This window comes from Cyprinodon variegatus, unplaced genomic scaffold (assembly GCF_000732505.1).
Source record: "Cyprinodon variegatus isolate N-32 unplaced genomic scaffold, C_variegatus-1.0 Scaffold488, whole genome shotgun sequence".
In the NCBI taxonomy this organism is placed as follows: Eukaryota; Metazoa; Chordata; class Actinopteri; order Cyprinodontiformes; family Cyprinodontidae; genus Cyprinodon; species Cyprinodon variegatus.
This window is the reverse complement of record NW_015150941.1, coordinates 521,082-538,767: the sequence shown is the minus strand read 5'-3', so window position 1 is coordinate 538,767 and position 17,686 is coordinate 521,082. Positions and strand designations below refer to the sequence as shown.

Below are 17,686 nucleotides of genomic sequence, written 5' to 3'. Positions count from 1 at the left end.
TCAATCGATCAGTTAAAGATCTTTATGGGCTTCCTAATCAGTGAACAGCCGGATCTGCCTGAAAAGTCTGTATGTTTGTAAGGGACAAATCTAAAGCCATTTAAAAAGATAAGTGGTGTCTAAACTCTAGAAGGTTCCTTAAAGCAAGTTGGTACAATACATTTCTAAGCCTGCGGACAAGTTTTTGCTTGAATTTTGTTTTTATATAAAATATGTTGTGAGTCTACATAGTCTTCTGAACAAATCAGATAACTTTATTCTTGCATTTTCAGCAGCTAGTGGGTTTTTATTTGAGCTGTCCACCCATTAGTTGGACGTGATGGAGAAAGGACTTTTACCAGGACCTGAGGAGATACTGGAGGGGAAGGACTTGCTAAGGAGGTCTTGGAAACCTTTTTAAATGAAGTTAGATCATTGATTGTAAAAATAACTCTTATCCTTATTGTGTTTTTGTTTGTCAGTACATAAAGTACATAAAAAAAAAAAAAGGATGAATCACAGTCCTATTTGCTCACATGGAGCCTATACTTATTGTCCCAGGTATATCCTAATTATAGTGCGCACAACAGTATGGCATTATTATTGTTTACTTGTGCATTAATATAATGCATGTTTTCCTTCTTAAATTATGCTATATTTATGTGAACTTGGACAATACAGCCTTTAAATAGCAGTGGTGAGAGAAAAATTAGAGGCTGTACATGTTTCTCTTTTCATGAGCCCATAAAAACACTTTATGTTGTAGTTTGTTGAATTGAAAAAAGTGTCATAATTTACAGGACTGCCAAATGAAAATGCTCATAGACACCATCCACATTAACTGCCACCGGCTTTACAAAATGAAAACACAATCAAGTAAACAAAAATCTGGATTTGGTGTCATAAAATATAGACTATATAAGCCAGAGGTTACCAAACGTTTCACCCTGTGACCCCAAATAAAACAAAGCAGCAAAATGGCGACCCCCGTAAAATACATTTAAGTACTTCATTCTAAGTTTCTTTATACAAAGAAGTGAAGTAACTGTTCATTTTGAAATGAATTCTTTTTTTTCTGAATAATATTCTATCATCTAATTATTTAATGAAACATCTAATTATTCAACCATTTATTTGGCCATTTAGTGCTTCATTTAATATTTTAATCATATGATAAAACAAATAAATGACACTTATTCCATGGTACATTTATTTATTTCATGAGACACACATTGATGTATTTAATGTTATGCTTTTGGCCCTTCATAAACCTCAAGGATTGCATGACAATGTCTATGAAATACCATCAAAAAGGCCAGTATCAAGCTTACCTATCAGGGACTTTTATCCATGTTGAATTTACCAGAACTCCAGACAGAAAATTATGTTTTTTCTTATTTAACTGTCATAGCATTACTATTTTTCCACAGTGATCATAACGAAAAGAGAAAATACAACATAACATTATATGATAAGAGCATAACCATATTTAATTTTTTTTTTTTTTTTTTTATTTAAAAGGAAATATAGTTTATATGAGAACAGGGAGAGTTGTTTCAAATCAAGATTTGAACCTGATAGATAATCTATGGAGAGAGCTACAGATTAGTGTGATGCAAGGAGGCCATTCGACCTAAAAGACTTGGGCCTCTTAACAAAACATGCTAAAGCTTATCAGCACTGCTGTAATTTGTTGCATTTATTATTGGGGAATCAATTTAAATAATTCACTGTGTCAACCTCGGGGTAAAAGTGGACTCAGACCTTAAATTTGACAGCCAGATAAAAGCTGTAATGAAATCTAGCTTTTTCCAGCTAAGGCAGCTGGCAAAGATCAAACCAGTCCTTCAGAGACGGCACTTTGAGACAGTAATCCACGCCTTTGTGACCACTCGGCTGGATTACTGTAATGCACTTTATGTGGGGATTGCTGGGTCCTCAATTGCTCGTCTTCAACTGGTTCAAAATGCTGCTGCACGTCTTTTAACTGGCACACGCAAGTACAAGCACATTTCACCTATTTTAGCTTCACTCCACTGGCTGCCCATCCATTTTAGGATTCATTTTAAAATTCTTTTATTTACTTTTAAAGCCTTGAATGGCCTTGCCCCAATTTACCTCTCTGAGCTGCTGCATCCCTACACTCCCAGCCGATCTCTCAGGTCAGCTGATCAGTTGCTCCTGACAGTGCCTAAAGCAAGGCTTAAGCTCAGAGGGGATTGAGCGTTTTCTGTTGCAGCTCCAAAACTCTGGAATGGATTGCCGCTGCACATTAGACAGGCCACCTCTCTGTCTCATTTTAAAACTCTTCTTAAAACCCACCTCTTTTCTTTGGCTTTTAACACCATGTAGAGTATTGATTTTATGTACACATGTTGATTTTATGTACACATGTTGATTTTATGTATACACATGCATATTTTTATCCTGTGCGGGCAGTGCTTTTATTTCATTTTATTTTATTTTATTTACTTTTATTTATTTTAGTTATTTTATCTTTTTGTGCAGCACTTTGGAAACCTTGTGTTTATTTAAACCATGCTATATAAATAAAGTGGATTGGATTGGATTTTAATTGACATGTAAGTAAAAAGGAATTATATTTTAAAATCTATATGCTTGTGAGTCACCTTCTGACAAGTCTCGATGAACTCCTCAATAGTCACCACTCCATCTCTGTTTTTGTCCATTTTCTGTTGGAAGAAAAACAACCATAAGGAGGATGAATGTGTCAACATGTGCTTTTTTTCAATGCACTTTTTAATAGACTAGTACTTTTTAAAGACATAGTGTATTTAGAACCTGGAAGAACTTGTCAACATGTTCTGATGGTGCATCATCCCGTACACAGGGGTACGTGTACCTCCCCATCATGTCATAAATGGACTTCATGATTGCAAGCATCTCCTGGAAAATAAAGTCATAGACGACAGGAAATGACTATTCGTGAGCCAATTCTACCATCATAAAACTCTCAGCCTCTTAAAGTTTCCTTGCAAAACTCACATCAGTAAAAAGCTATATCTAAATAAACATACTTTACCCCAAATCTCAGGATTTACTTGGGATACTAGCTTATATACCATGTTATCTCCTAACTGTCATGTTTGAAAAATGACATATTTAACATTAGCAGGCGTATATTCACTCTGACAGAGATTCTCCCTAATGAAGCTGCCCGCTATAGGGTTGCTTCATACTGCTTATGGATTTAGGCTCTGGGTCGGGGTGCTACCCAGTAATTTTCTTAAACTACCAAAAGTCTCCCGAAAATAAGGCTGGTTTTATAACGTGGATAAATAACACGAGGTGGCTTGAATATACCATAAGTATATTTCATTAGAATCAACTCGCCCAAGTGGGGATCAGAACTATAAAGAATAAAAATAATCTGTAATATAAAGAATCAGAAATAAAACATCAGTTAAATTATAATACATTTAGCAACTGATGACTATATTTATAGAATATGTCTATTTGTCCCACAGTGGGGAAATTGTGGTGTTACAGTAGCAAAAGATTATAGCAAGAAAAATGTATAATAGCCATGTAATTAGCCATATCATAACTGATAATATTATTATCAAAAGCAATGATGAAGTTACATGGATTGTTTTGAGATTTAAACAGGGTAAAAATTGGAAGAAGACGGAAATTAAATTAACCTGGATACAAAATTACAAACCGTAGCCTGAGTTTATACAGGCTGGTCTGTGGATTGATATTGAACTATTTAAACGCCCCCTGCTGGTGAGTAACTTTTAAGCCACACATTAATATTAATATTAAACAAACATATTAATCTAAATGGTATGGGGGCAATTTACAACTTAATACATTTTTTTTTATGTGAAACTTAATTTGCATTTTAGATAATAAATATAAGCAGGTTTTCAGCTCCGTAATATTCACTGGAGAGACTGTAAAAGAGAACCAAACATAAAGTACTGTTCAAATATCAAAGCACAGTTCAAATAAAATAAATATGTAAGAAAGTTCAATATTTGTGTCCCTCATGTCAAAAAGTAGCATTAATATAAATTTAATTAATTACACAGACTGAAATATTCACAGCTTTTGTTTTTTTTTTGTCATTTTGATAATTATGATTTAAAGATCATAACCACTGAAGCTTTGACAGTGTCCTTTTAAAAACAAAAACAACAACAAAACAAACAAAAACAAATAAAATCAGCATTCCCATAAAGTTTGTCAGAGAAAAAACCAAGCAGTGCACTGACATTTCCTGATAGTAAACCAATAACTGACTAACTGTAGAGATATCACACAGTCGTCTCAAGGTTGTTGTTACTACCTGTGCTACTATTACTTCCACTTCACTTTTCTCACAACATTCTAATTACCCAAGGCAATAACCTTTGGATTTATCATCTCTGAGCAACAATGAATCTTTTTAATTATAAGAGTTTCCCCTTTCGAAACGAGTGACAAACATTATTGAGCTGTTAGTTTGATCCCTTCAAGTGAATGCCCCTAAACCTTTACAAAAAATATGAATTGTGCCTGAAAATGCTGATTGATTTGATTAGTTGTCTAATAATTTGATATGTAATTATTTAAGGAAACTTGTATAAATAGAAGTAAATAATAATAATAATGAAATTGAACAAAGCTACATAGGTTTAAAAAAATAAGCTCTGGAAAGTTTCCATAATTGTTTTTCTGATATTATGTTTCTTTATGTAATGGATTTTCCTACAAGGAGCACAGAGGGAGTAAATATGGGCAACAGGCGCTTTTTCTAAACCGATATTGTAATAAACTCTTCATGTTTTAATTTTGAATTCATAAAAAAAAAAAAAAAAAAATTGTGTAATGCAGCCAGTCCTCATTAAACATTTAATATATCTCCTGTAACCCACACTCACCTCTTTGGTGATGTAACCGTCCTTATTGATGTCGTAAAGGTTGAAGGCCCAGTTGAGCTTTTCTGTGACTGAACCTCTGAGCAGGACTGACAGGCCAATGACAAAGTCCTCAAAGCGGATCGAACCGTTTCTGTCGATGTCAAATGCGTTGAAGAGGAAGTGAGCGTAGGTGGATGCATCTGTGGACATGAAGAGCCATTGATTGGTTCTGCTGCCTTTACTAGCAGCGTGGGACAAAACAGGTACACGTACAGGACAGATATGACAGAGAGAGATAACGTTAAAGCTGCAAAGAAAGGCATTTCTAAGGAGGGGGTGAGTTTTAAGCAAATTTGGACATTTAGTTGCATTCTACAGGGCCATTAGGATTTGTTATGGGCTAAGATTTCTTCCTGTAATGTTACTTTTTCTATAATGGCTGAAGCTGTGGATACAGGAGCATGCAACAGATTCTGAGGGATTGATCTCTGCAGCTCCCACAGAGTGACCATCGGCTGCTTGGCAGCTTTTTTGATTGATGTTCTTTTTGCTAGCTTTGCCAATTTTTGTTATAAATTAAGAGCCATATTCATAACCTTTTAGACCAGTGCTTTCCAAAAAGTTCATCCTGCCACCTCCCTTTAGTTTGCAAGAACGTTTTTGTCAGGGTTTGGTTGAGGTTAAGGTTTTGAGGACCCAGATCCAGAGGCAAGGAGGCAGAGGTGAGGATTTAATTGAAATTAACTGAGGCAGGAATGCAAAAATCCAACATAAATGTACAGAACGAACCAGAACCATGGAGATACCAGGGAAAACATGCACAAGGAGCCAGGGAAAGACAAGGAACCAGCACTCAGGAACTGCACAGGGAGAGTATTTATGGCTGAGTTACAAAGGCAGGACTAATTAGCTGATTGGGAGCAGGTGTGAACAGAGGCTTCTAGAAAGGAGCTGGGGAAAAGGAGACCAACACAAGAGGGCAACAAAGAAAAACCTCAGAACTCAAATATATCCAGAAAACACAACAAAATAGGAATTAAACCAATAAAACAAGAAAACATGGAGCAAAGTAAAACTGAACACTCAAAAGAAAACCTAACAGAACCAAGACCGTGACATTTTTTTTGCAACTCATAAGTAGCTACCAATCCATCATCCCAACCTTTTCAACAGTTTAACAAAGAAAAGTCAGGTACAGTAAATAAAAAATAAAATACAATACTTTTAAATAAAAAAAATATCACCTTTAAAGTAAAATTATATTATTTCTAATTGCTTGTTTTACTTTTCCAGAATATAACATCACTTTCAATATTTTAATACTTTTAAAACTGGGTCATTCATTCAATTAATGTCCACAAGCTGTTTCCTGACACACTGTCACTTGGTCTTCATGATGCTGTTTGTTTGCCTGTATTCTCCTAAAACCTAAATGGCCTTTGCAGAAAACCAGTTTGTTTTTTTAACCGAATTTAAATTACAGACTTGAAATCTGTTTGCTTATTCGGTGTCTTCTGAGGAAACTTGTTTCCACATATTTTTAGTGGAATCAGAGTAAAGGGAGCTGAGTTTAAATGTTTGCCTTGATTTCTACTAAATCTAAATTGCAAACAAAATTAATATTCCACTAAATAATTATGCTCTACTGTTTGTTGGTCTATCACAGGGGTTCCAAAGTGTCCATTAGTGGCCTCTGGAATAATTTTGTGCAGCTACCCACTTTAATTCAAAAATGGTTTGACCCATCAGTACAGGAGGTTCATGCAGAATCAGACTTATTTTTTGCTAGGGAAAATTTTTTTATAGAAACCTTATAATTTGTTTATTCTGTTAGTATTTAATTCACATTTACCATAAATTTGCCTAAATGCCTAAAAATGGCAACAAAAAAAACATGTTATTTTCTGCACTTAAAAAAATTAACTGGGAGAATATTTTGGCAAATCTTTAATACTTTTTAAGTTTTGGCTCTTTAGTAATGTACATACCCCTTTCCTAAGGAAAATCAAACTGCTTTAGTTGATTAAAATGTTGCATGCCCATATTTTGTGGAACAGGTTAAACAGAAATATTTCAATTTTCTGGCAATTTCAAACCATTTTATATATTTCTTTTGACTTGAAATGAACAATTTAGATACTTCTGCTCTTAAATGTAAAATCTTACCAAGACACATCAAGTTTTCTGTTTATAACATTCTTAAATGTGAGAAAACATCAAAGGTGTGTGCATCCTAATTAGATGAAAGACCTTGAACACCCTCCATTTCACTGAATACATATTTTTACTGACAGTCCCTTAAAGGACAAGAAAGAAGCAATGGTTTTAGTATCTAACCTCCTTGGGGAAAGAACTGAGAATAGATGGACTTGAACGTCTCCTCATCAACCATCCCACTGGGACACTCCTGCAGATGAAGGTCAAAAAAGGAGAAACAGTTTACTAAATACAAATTAATGCTCCTATTAAAAGCATTGCGATAAAAGCATCAGAAAATGTCCTCGCCACAGCTTGACGTACGTTTTTAAAGCCTCGATAGAGAGACTGAAGCTCCTTCCTTGTAAACTTGGTCTGGGCCTGCAGCTGGTCCAGCCCCTCAGGCTGATGACGCACCGTCGACAGCTCCAGGTCACTGTCGCTGCTGTCTGTGGGAGCAAGAGATGGAGGGAGGACAGGGATGGATAGACAGACAGGAAGAAGGAGAGAAGAAGCGACGCAGAGGGGGAAAGATGAAGAGAGAAAAAGGGAGGATGGGACAGACATCGAGTGAGTGAATGCAGGCTAACGATTGAGGGTGAGGGTGGGTTCACACCTTTAACAGGGAGGAAGGAAGGAATACGTGCAAGTTTAAAGGGAAGGAGAGGCAACAATCTGCTAAGGATCAAAAGACGGAAGGAGGGAAGAAAAGAAGAGGAGGAGGTACTTTCTTTCAGGTGGAAATGTCAGCAAAATAGATTTTGTTTGTCAAAATTTCACTCATCTTCAAACTTAAATCACAAACAGAAATATTCAGAATTGCAGTTTTATTGGCCGGCAGTTCAAACAGGCTCAGAGAAAGCACTACATAAGTAGGAAAAATAAAAAGCTGGGAAGCTTTCTCCAGATAAGCTGGGGTTCTCTTGCTCCATACTCACCATCTTTAGACAAAGAGAACAGAGGAGGAGGAATTGGTGTTGACACCGAGATGAATTGATAGAGAGTAAATGGAGAACAGTGGGAGAGTGACAGTAAGAAGAAGGAAAAACAAAACAAGAGAAAACAAGTCAGATGGTCAGATCCTAAGAGGTGTAATGGAGAGGAGAAAATTTCCACTTCAAACACCCAACAGAGCAGTGACATATTAGACACTGGGAAACATTAGCCTGAATCAACAGTACTGGAACTGAAGGTGGGAGGATCTGATTTTATGTCGTATCACTTCATTCCTTTTGGGTCAATTGGTTCAAGGAAAAATGAAACATACATGATGCAACTCCAACTGAAACTATGCATCCTTTAATGTAAGATGTATTTCTTTTTTTTTTTATTTGTCCATAGATTTAACATTAAAAATAATAAAAATTTATACTATCAACCATTAATTTCACCCCTGATTAAATGTATTTAAAGCCTTGAAATGAACATGACTCTTGCTGTCACTGTGTCAAAATACACTGGGAATGTATGTTCTGCATATTCTTGGAGAGAAACACACAGGAAAGATTTGATCCTGCAGTTCCGCTCCGTCATACAAAAAAAGAGAGTTGAACCTGGTTTATAGATCAACTTTATGAATGCTACCCATTTACACATGTTTTCTTTTTACATGCAAACCATTTGAATTACTTGCATATAAAATTAATGACTTCCATTTCTTAAAGAAGGAATACATAATAAACACACCCAGTGTTTCAAATTGGAACAACACACAAAACTCAGCCCACATGACTGTGCTCCTATGGCAAAATCATGGACAGATAGGAAGAGGCCATCTCTACTGTAAACTGTTCCCACTATTATGCTCAAGCATTATGACTTCCTTTCACGGAAACTAAAAACAATGTTGCTAAAAACAACATGATGACCTAATCCCCATCCAACAAACTTTGCACTTGGCACAATACATTCAGACTGGTACTGTTCACCTGGCAACCCCCAAACACAGACTCATCCACCAGGATGCCAGGTAAAGAAAGGGAATTTCTTTCCTCCAGAGCACGTTGCTCCATCTCTCTAGAATGCACTTGCAGTTATTTCCATCAGTGCATCCGATGCCTTGCATTGGTATGTATGGGATTGGATGCAGCTGTTCAGCTATGGGACTCATCTTTGCACACTATTCTGAAGGTCAAATAAACTTGGTTGGGGACCTTTGTGCATTACAGTTTATGTAGCCTACTACCTGTTGGCTTTGCTCCTGTTGTTGGTAGTTTACCTGGAATATATAGAAGCGAGGACATTTCACAACTGGACTTATTCCACAGGTTTGCATTCTAGAACAGAATTTACTGAACTCCTGCAAAAAATTTTTTCCACTTTATTTTTATAGATTTTTTACAGGTATACAACAAGAACATGACAATGATTAATGTCCTTTAGTGAGTCATTTAGCACTTGTCAAAAAAAAAAAAAAAAAAAACTCCTGCAAGATTTAAAAAAATGTTTTTGCAAACAGTCTAAATGGATATCAGCTTTGGTTTGATTACCTTTTACTATTAAAAGGGGTTTTCATGTACAGTAAAAAAAGAGTGTTACTTTAACACCTACAGAGTTGAATATTCCTCAGTTTCAAAAAACATTAGGTCCCACTCCAAACTACTGTAAATTTACTCTATAGCAATTGTCAACTTTTCAAAGTTAATTTAACAAATTTTATCATCAAAATCCAGAAGATTTAATATATTGGCAGGTAATTAACACCATCAAAGTTACACTGCATGGCAGTTGAATTTTTCATTGAATATTAACAATATGAGCAGATTTACACTCAATATAATACTGTATTTGAAGTAAAATAGGTTGACTCCTATTTTTAACATCCGATTTTTTTACTGAGTGGCCGAATGTTTTGGCCATGGAATAACACACGTTTCATTGCATGTTATTTGGATGAATTAATGCATGCTTTCAGCAATATAGTGGTTAATACTTCTGAACAGTTTCAAGAACTTTCTTACAAAACCAGAGCAAGAGCAAAAAAGCAAAAATTAAATCACAAGGTACTATAACATTTAATAATGGAGAATAAAATGTGAAGCGAAGAGAGAAAATGAATAGAGAAAGTCTGCAGAGATAACAGATCAAAGACCCTATTCTCCTTCTGCTTGAAGATTTTGAAATACTTTAAAATAACACTAAGAGGTGAGCTTTTGACAAAAGCCGGTTATACAAACCAATAATAACAGGGGTGCCACTAATTATATCATTATCCAACAAAATTATCTATAAGTGTTGAATTTATTTTCCTCTCACTGAATAAATGTCATCAAATCAAAATGTATTTTTCTAATGTATTTTCATCCAAATCATAAACGTAAGACACACACAAACCTTTTTTATTTTCAAATAAGTTTGCAAAAACCATGAAACTAGATTACCTCAGTAGCCATGCTGACCTTTGGACCTGCTTCTTACCCTGTAGTGTAACTTTGCTCTTTTTGCACTCAATTATTTTAGTACATTTGAGGGTTTTTTTGTTTTGTTTTTGCTAAAAGGTCCACCATACACAGACAAATGGACGACATGGCTTTCAGCTGTTGCACTCCTTGCTCCAAGTTAGTCTTTAACAAGAGACTAAAATGACTGGAATGCTGCTGATGGTCCATAGTTAAAAGTCAAAATCCAAGAGTCTAGAAGAAGAAGAGCGGCCCAGAATCCATGCTGTTTGAGGTCCAGTGTAAAGTTACAGTCAGTGAGGGTTTGGGGGCAGTACAGGGCCTGGTGTAGGTCCACAGTTTTCTCTGAGGTCTGAGGTCAACCAAACTCTCTACCAGGACTTTTTAGAGCACTTCATGCTGTCTGCTGCAGACATGGAACCTGCCCACAGAATCAAAGTCAGTACCTGGTGTAAAGACCATGGTAGCCCTGTTTTTAATTGGCCTGGAAACTCACCTGACCTTATGCTCATAGAAAATCGATGGGGTATCGTGAAAAGGAAGAGGCAATACACCAGACCTAACAATGCAGAATAGTTAAGGGCTCTCAGAGCACCTGGGCTCTCATACTGTAACACCTGAGCAGTTCCACAGACTGATTGACTCTATGCAGCACTGCACTGGTGCAGGAATCTTAACTAAATACTGAGTGCTGTACTTGTTCATACTTTTCAGTTGGCTGACTTTTTTTAGAAGCACTTTTTTTGTATTTGTCTTAAGTAATAATCTTGTTTTTCGAGACTCTGAAGTTTTTTTTATTAGTTATAATATAATATAATCAACATGAAAATAAATTAATACGTATATCAGCCTGTGTGTAATGAATGTCTATAACATACAATTTTCAATTTTTGAATTTATTACTGAAATGGGTCAACTTTGTCATGATATTCTAATTATATGACCAGCCATTATATGAACTGTATGTCACAGAAGGTTTCTGTTGCAGCCAACAATGAATTCAGACATTATATTCAACAGCGTCTCATATTTTCTGTTTTTCTTCACTTTCAAAGTGTATATTTTCTGTGGAGTCCACCTTCTTTTCTTTGGACTGCAGAATTCCTTTTTATATTAAAACAAAAGGTTGTGTTTAAGGAAATCCCCTGCCTCTTTGCTGCTTTTTTTACATGATAACCTGCCTCTTTGCTGCTTTTTTACATGATAACTTTGCCCTAAACTTGATTTTAAACTTAGTTTATGTTGGGGAATCGCATTTAAGGCAGTTGCTGGAGAAAAATCTTTTGTGAATCACTGTGGCATTTTAACTTACACTCTTTAATACAATCTTTAAACAAAAGATTTCAATTTGTTTTCAAAACTGAATCACAAAGGACAAGAAACAATAACTTCCAAACTGTATGTTCAGAAAATAAGTAACCAGGGCTAAAAAAAAAAAACTTTTCAAAATTAATCATCAATTGTTTTTCTAGTAAAACTATATAAGACAGCTACTTTCCAAAAAGTAAAAAGGTAAATTTTCACAAATTGAAAATTCAAGGTTCTGTCTACAACGCATCAGTAACTCTCCAGGAACTAACCAGGCTCTGTCTGAAATCTACCGGTAAGTCTCCTGGAACTTCCATGACTTCCAGGTTACTAGATACTGTAGCTTATTGGAAGTTACCAGGTTCTTTCCTGCAACATTGTACTCTTTTAAAAACTGATGCTTTCCTGGGACCTAACTGGTTCTTCCTTAGATCTTATCCAGTGATCTGTTGTAAAAGACAAGATGCTTTTCAAAACTTCCCAAAAACAATGTCATTTTCTTACACAGAAATGATTTGCCACAGCAAATGAGGAAAATCCTCTCAGACAGGCATCTTTAAATCTGTTCTTCAGACCCAGCTCCTCTAATAAACCAGTGAGAAGTGTTAATATATATTTTATTTACTTTCTTCTTCTCAATGGTTCATTTGATATTCTTACTTTTACTTTATTTAAACATCTTATTTCTACTTTTAATTCTTAGTTTATTTGTTCTAAAACTTTGATGTTTTTATTCATTTTAATCATTCATTCCTTTTGTTTAGCACTGCCTGTCAGTGCCTGCTGTGTCTTAAAGTTGGCTTGGCTTTCAGGGACCTTACCAGGTAAGGAGAAGTTCCTGTTCAACATACTTTATGTACTCAACAGGTACTTTGTTTGAAATCACCATCTCTGGAACTTATTTGCTTATTGCTGAGAGCTTCGCAAAATCTTTGGGGGAAGTCTCAAAGAAAGAAGCCTCTTGGGAGGCTGGTATTTGTAATTTTTATGAAAGGGGAGTCTGATTTTCAGGAGAAAAATCTCTGTTAGTTACTTCTACCTTCTGCTTATTAAATGTCAAAAATTCCTCAGTCTAATATCTGTCTTTTTCCAGAATGAGTAAAATCTTCTATATAAGAGGTTGAAAGAACCTTTTTAAAAGTTACAAAACTTTTTCAGCATCAAAGTCATCAAACAACAGGTAACTGTGGTTTTCACTAATTCCAGTTAATTCAGTGACTTCCAATAAGCAGATTAAAAAGATATTCAATTAGGAAACAACAAATATGCGTGTTTTCCCTCTACTAGAGGTTTTAAACTGAATAGTTATACAGTAGGTCATATGAGGACACCTCTCATTGTGTGCGATTGTGACTATCAGTGAGATTTCTAAGGATTAAAGCCATATCTTCATCCATCTATCTCTGTGCTGAGCCCCCTCCCCTCTGCCCTAAGATTACCCCATGTTGTCTCACCGGTCTCAGTGATGTCGATCAGACCCAGCAGGTGCATCAGCTTGAGGAACATTATCACCAAACATACGATGCCGACAGTCTGGAGTCCCTCTGTCTCCCATCTCACACTCATCCTGCCCTCTTCTAGATTTCCTCCTTTTTCGGTCCTTTTCTCTCCGCTTATCTTGTCTCTACATCACTGATAAATCCGTCCACCTCTATATTCTTGAAATATCGTTTTCTTTGTTCCTCTTTTCCGTCTTTGACAGTGTCACTCACTTATCGCTATTCCATTACTCTACGAAGCCCTCCCCTCTACTGACGCTGTAATTGGGTGTATTTTTTTTCCCAAGCACTCCCTTTGGCTCATTTTATCTTAATATTTTTCTAAAATAAAGTCAAACATGATATGTTTTAACTTTTTCTTAAGGCCCTGTTGACATAATCTAAAAGTAAACTAAAGGTTAGAAAAATGAATAAATCTCCAAATATATATATATATATTCTAAAAGCTCCTGAAAGCTCAAACACCAACTTTTGATGTTGGCTAAAAAGTTTTTTATTTTTTTTAAATACACGAGCCACTGAAAATCCTCTTGTAGTCAATTCTATAAATCATGACGTGCACCATCCAGCATCCCACCTATTGGTGACTGAATTAACTAAATAGACTCACTACCCCAACTTCATCAACTCTCAGTATCACAGTTTGTAGTTGATAGCTCCAGCGGAACAAAGCATACAGTGTCCATGTAGATAAATGTTGTGATTAAACATGAAAATTTTACTTAAAAGTCTTGTAAACCATTTGTCTTTAAGGAGTCAGAAAAGAGAGAGAGAGACAGAGGTCAACAGGTGTCCTGAATATCATTTTTTCACTCTGCTCAGTGATCCACTTTCTAATTGTTCCTCGTGTCCCTTGAGGTCTGTAGCACAGATTTATAGTCGCATTAACTCGTTAGAGTCCTGCCATTCTCACACTCATGTGATAAAGAGAGACTCTGGGTTCCCACAGGCCCTGTTACACTTGTTCCAACTTTTTTTCCCTTTTTTTTAGCTGCCTGTCGCCCTCTAGTGGCCACAAGTTGAACAACACAAACAGGAGTTGCCTTTTTTTTTATAATTTATTTATTTATTTTTTTTTGGAGTTCGTTTTAAAACGAGATGTGCTTAGGAAAAGACAGGAGGAATTCTGGTAACTACACAAAAAAAAAGTCAGATTCGTTCTGTGACTGAAGGATCATTATAGAGGGCGGACGCAGGAAGGCAGCATCATGTGTTGGGTGAGTTCAAAAAACCTGCAGAAAGTCAACAAACTCCTTTGAAATTCAAAAGTGGAAACCTGGCATAGTATTAAGATGAAACAAAGGGAACAAAAAGGGAGTGAAAGCGTAGCAACAGGACCAGAAGCAACAGTAACAATGAGGAACTAAATGAAAATAAAAAGAAGTCTTATAGGTCAGAGAGAAAACTAATTAAAAATGCATAGTTTAAAAGCATTACATAATCATATAAGTGACTGAGGTACAGAACACAACCAAAAGTGACAAAACTAAACCAAATATTTATTTTTATATCATTACAATATCTAGCCTAATGCATACCTTTGTGATACCATATTAAGAGGAGTATCCAAATTATGTCATGGTTTAAGGGAGAAAAAAAATGTCAACCTTTTTATATATAAGGGAATCTAAGAAAAATATATCAAATTTTTATCAACTCTTAAACGTAAGATAGCTTTATACATCAGGAAATTTAAGTTTGGACTATTTATGTGTTTTGCCATAACAGGGCTTCTTGGGAATTAACCGCGTACGATTGGAAAGCCTGTTTAAGTGGGGAAATACATTTGTGGGGGAGGAGCAGAGTGCAGTATGTGGTTGTGGCAGTTAAAAAAAAAGGGAGTTTCTAATGTAAATCCTGCCAATATCAAACACTCTTAGATCTTGGATCAACTTGAGGTTGCCGTTTTCACCAACACAACCAGAGTGGGTGACTCGACCGGTTGAAGACTTAGGTGCCACCCCGCAGCAATATGTGATCAAGGCGATGGTAACCGAAAGCAGGAGATGCCAAGTTTTAGTGGTTGTGTGCCGTTTAGAGATGTTTATGCTGATATACTATGATTTGTTTTTCCTCCAATCAGAGCACAGTTCTTTCAGTGCTTACTTTGCAAGACGCATGTCCCTACATTAATGTTAGAAAGAGAAGACTTTTTACCCGACAACCTTTTTCTAGCAAGTCTTTTTCTAATTGCACTGTCATTAACTTTAACATTGACCATGCTAACAGAGATGTAGCTTTTGTTTGGCACAGCCAGACATCGGAATGAATTTTCATGAGCATCCGCTCCTGTAACATTCCTAAACATTTTCCAACTGTGAACAATCATTCTCACTGTATATTGACTTATCTTACAAAGGGAAGCAGCACTGCCTCTTTAATAATTATAATTAACAACAGACTAAAGTAGCATTTAAATGCACTTATAAGCACATTTATGTATAAAGACAAAACATCAGAACACAAAACTAAAGCTTTGAATAAGTGCTGATCCAATAAACAATAATCTAAAACATGTTATTGGACCTTTGCTCTACTCAGAGCCTCTGATAGATATAACTAGTGCTTGTAATAAAAACTATTACATGCATCAGACTGATTTTTTTATTACTATCTCAATCCAGCATGTCTGGTCAGTGAAAGTATATGCAAGCATCCCTCCAAACAGTGAGACTCAAAGCAGGCATATTTTATATGCCTGTTATTTTTACCTAAAATGGACTGAAATGTTCTCTAAAAGCCACAGGCCGGATGTGAGGCAAAGACAAGCAGCTGAAAAGTTTACTTAAGTTACCCTGTTTACATGAAGGGAGAAGACTCCCAAACCCCTCAGAGGGGTAAGTTATGTAAATTCATAATAGAACAAAATGTTATCATAAAGTTGTTTCTTTAGGTGCAGCAGAGATGCTGAATGTTACTGAGATAAATCCTTTAAAATAATTGTGTTTTCCGTAAATATCATATGTACTTTATTGCAAATAAATCAGCAAGATTATTTTGATTTAATATGATAAAAAAAAATTAACTTTTCTTTTCTTTTTCAAAGAAAAAATAGATTTTCCAGATAAAGGAATAAATATTCTAAATTGGAAAAACATCATTCAGACGGATATGATAGAGACTACGGTGACTTGGAAAAGTATTCATACCTCCATATGTTATCACTTTATCATCAAAGTTATGCATCTTAGTGGGATTTTAATTTACAGACCAAATGCCAGTCATGCTTAATTGCAAATTGCATAGAAGATTTCACACTATTTTCAAATAAAACTATGACACAATTTGGTTTTTGACTCCTCTCTTTCTCTGTGTTTATTATTGTTAAATTATGAAGTTGTTCTTATTAGAAAATGTCCTATTTACATTGTGCATCTCTGCAGCTCCTCCAGAATTACCATGAACCTCTGAGCTGCTTTTTCCCCCCTCACCTAGCCTTGTTTTTTTTAGTGGCCACGTCTTGATACTGTAGGTCTTAAGTTTTGTCAAAAAACGTTTTTTCATAATTGTTTTAAAGAGTTGCTCATGATTAAATCTTCTTGATTAAATCAAAGGTAAACTATTGTTATGGTCAACCTTTAGGTGTATGTCCTGCTTCTTATTTAGGGTTTAACAGAAGGCTAAAATTTGAAAACCGTGTCATTTCCCTTCCACTTCACAATTATGCACACCTTTGTGTTGGTTTCTCAATACTATCATAAAACACACAAAGTTTGTCATTGTAACTTGGCAGCAATCTCACTGCTGAAGCAAAATTAATTGTTATAGATGCAACTTGAGGTGAAACCTGATGTTTTCTGTACAGAGTAATTATCCACCATTCATGCCAGTTAGGTCATGCACAGGCTATATACAGTAGGAAAATAAAAGGCAAGATGTGAAAACAATATGCTTTTCTGAGGAGACTGAGAGACATTATTTAACACAGGCAGGAAAAGAGATTTCTCTTGAGCAGATGCTAAGATGTGGATGGAGTTGACGCCGCCTTCCTTAACTGTAACTCCACTTTTTATCCAGTTAAACAAGACAAAGGTAACCGCCTGGTAAATGTTGCTCTCTGGGAGATGATGAGGAAAGATGAAGAAACTGGAAGGATGAAGAACGGTGATGGGAAATAATGGAGGCTACTGAATTGATGGTCAGTGTCCTTCAGGGTCCTGGAGGAGTACTCCAGGCTCCATTTTTAGGTGGCCTCAGAGAAAGCCTGTTCGATACTGCATGTATAATTAATGTGAAGTAATGCTAAACTGGGGTGTATGCCCAGCCACAAGAGGAGGGGGAGCGGGTTATTGGAGCAATTGGAGACTGAAAGGAGGATAAATGATGAAAAGACATTACTGGTGTTTTTGTAGAATTTATGAAGGCTTGCCATATGAGACTCAATAATGTGCTGAGTGGAGCTATCCGGCCGTAATTGTCTTGGCCATGGGGCCCCAAT

General features: G+C 35.9%; 1 protein-coding gene across 6 annotated transcripts in view; it reads right to left on the bottom strand.

Moving 5' to 3' along the window:
• Window positions 1-17,686, bottom strand: part of LOC107094521 (calsenilin-like) — a 56,860-nt gene that overhangs the window by 2,331 nt on the left and 36,843 nt on the right. For 3 of the 6 annotated variants that reach the window (XM_015390194.1, XM_015390196.1, XM_015390197.1), the window contains 6 exons: window positions 12,636-12,638; window positions 7,368-7,492; window positions 7,185-7,254; window positions 4,869-5,047; window positions 2,782-2,886; window positions 2,610-2,672 (listed from right to left, as the gene is read on the bottom strand). In XM_015390194.1, the coding sequence (XP_015245680.1) occupies window positions 2,610-2,672; window positions 2,782-2,886; window positions 4,869-5,047; window positions 7,185-7,254; window positions 7,368-7,492; window positions 12,636-12,638 (545 nt within the window). Of the gene's footprint in view, window positions 1-2,609; window positions 2,673-2,781; window positions 2,887-4,868; window positions 5,048-7,184; window positions 7,255-7,367; window positions 7,493-12,635; window positions 12,639-13,203; window positions 13,456-17,686 lie in introns of those variants that run through there. The other 3 variants (XM_015390195.1, XM_015390198.1, XM_015390199.1) reach the window with 2 other exon arrangements.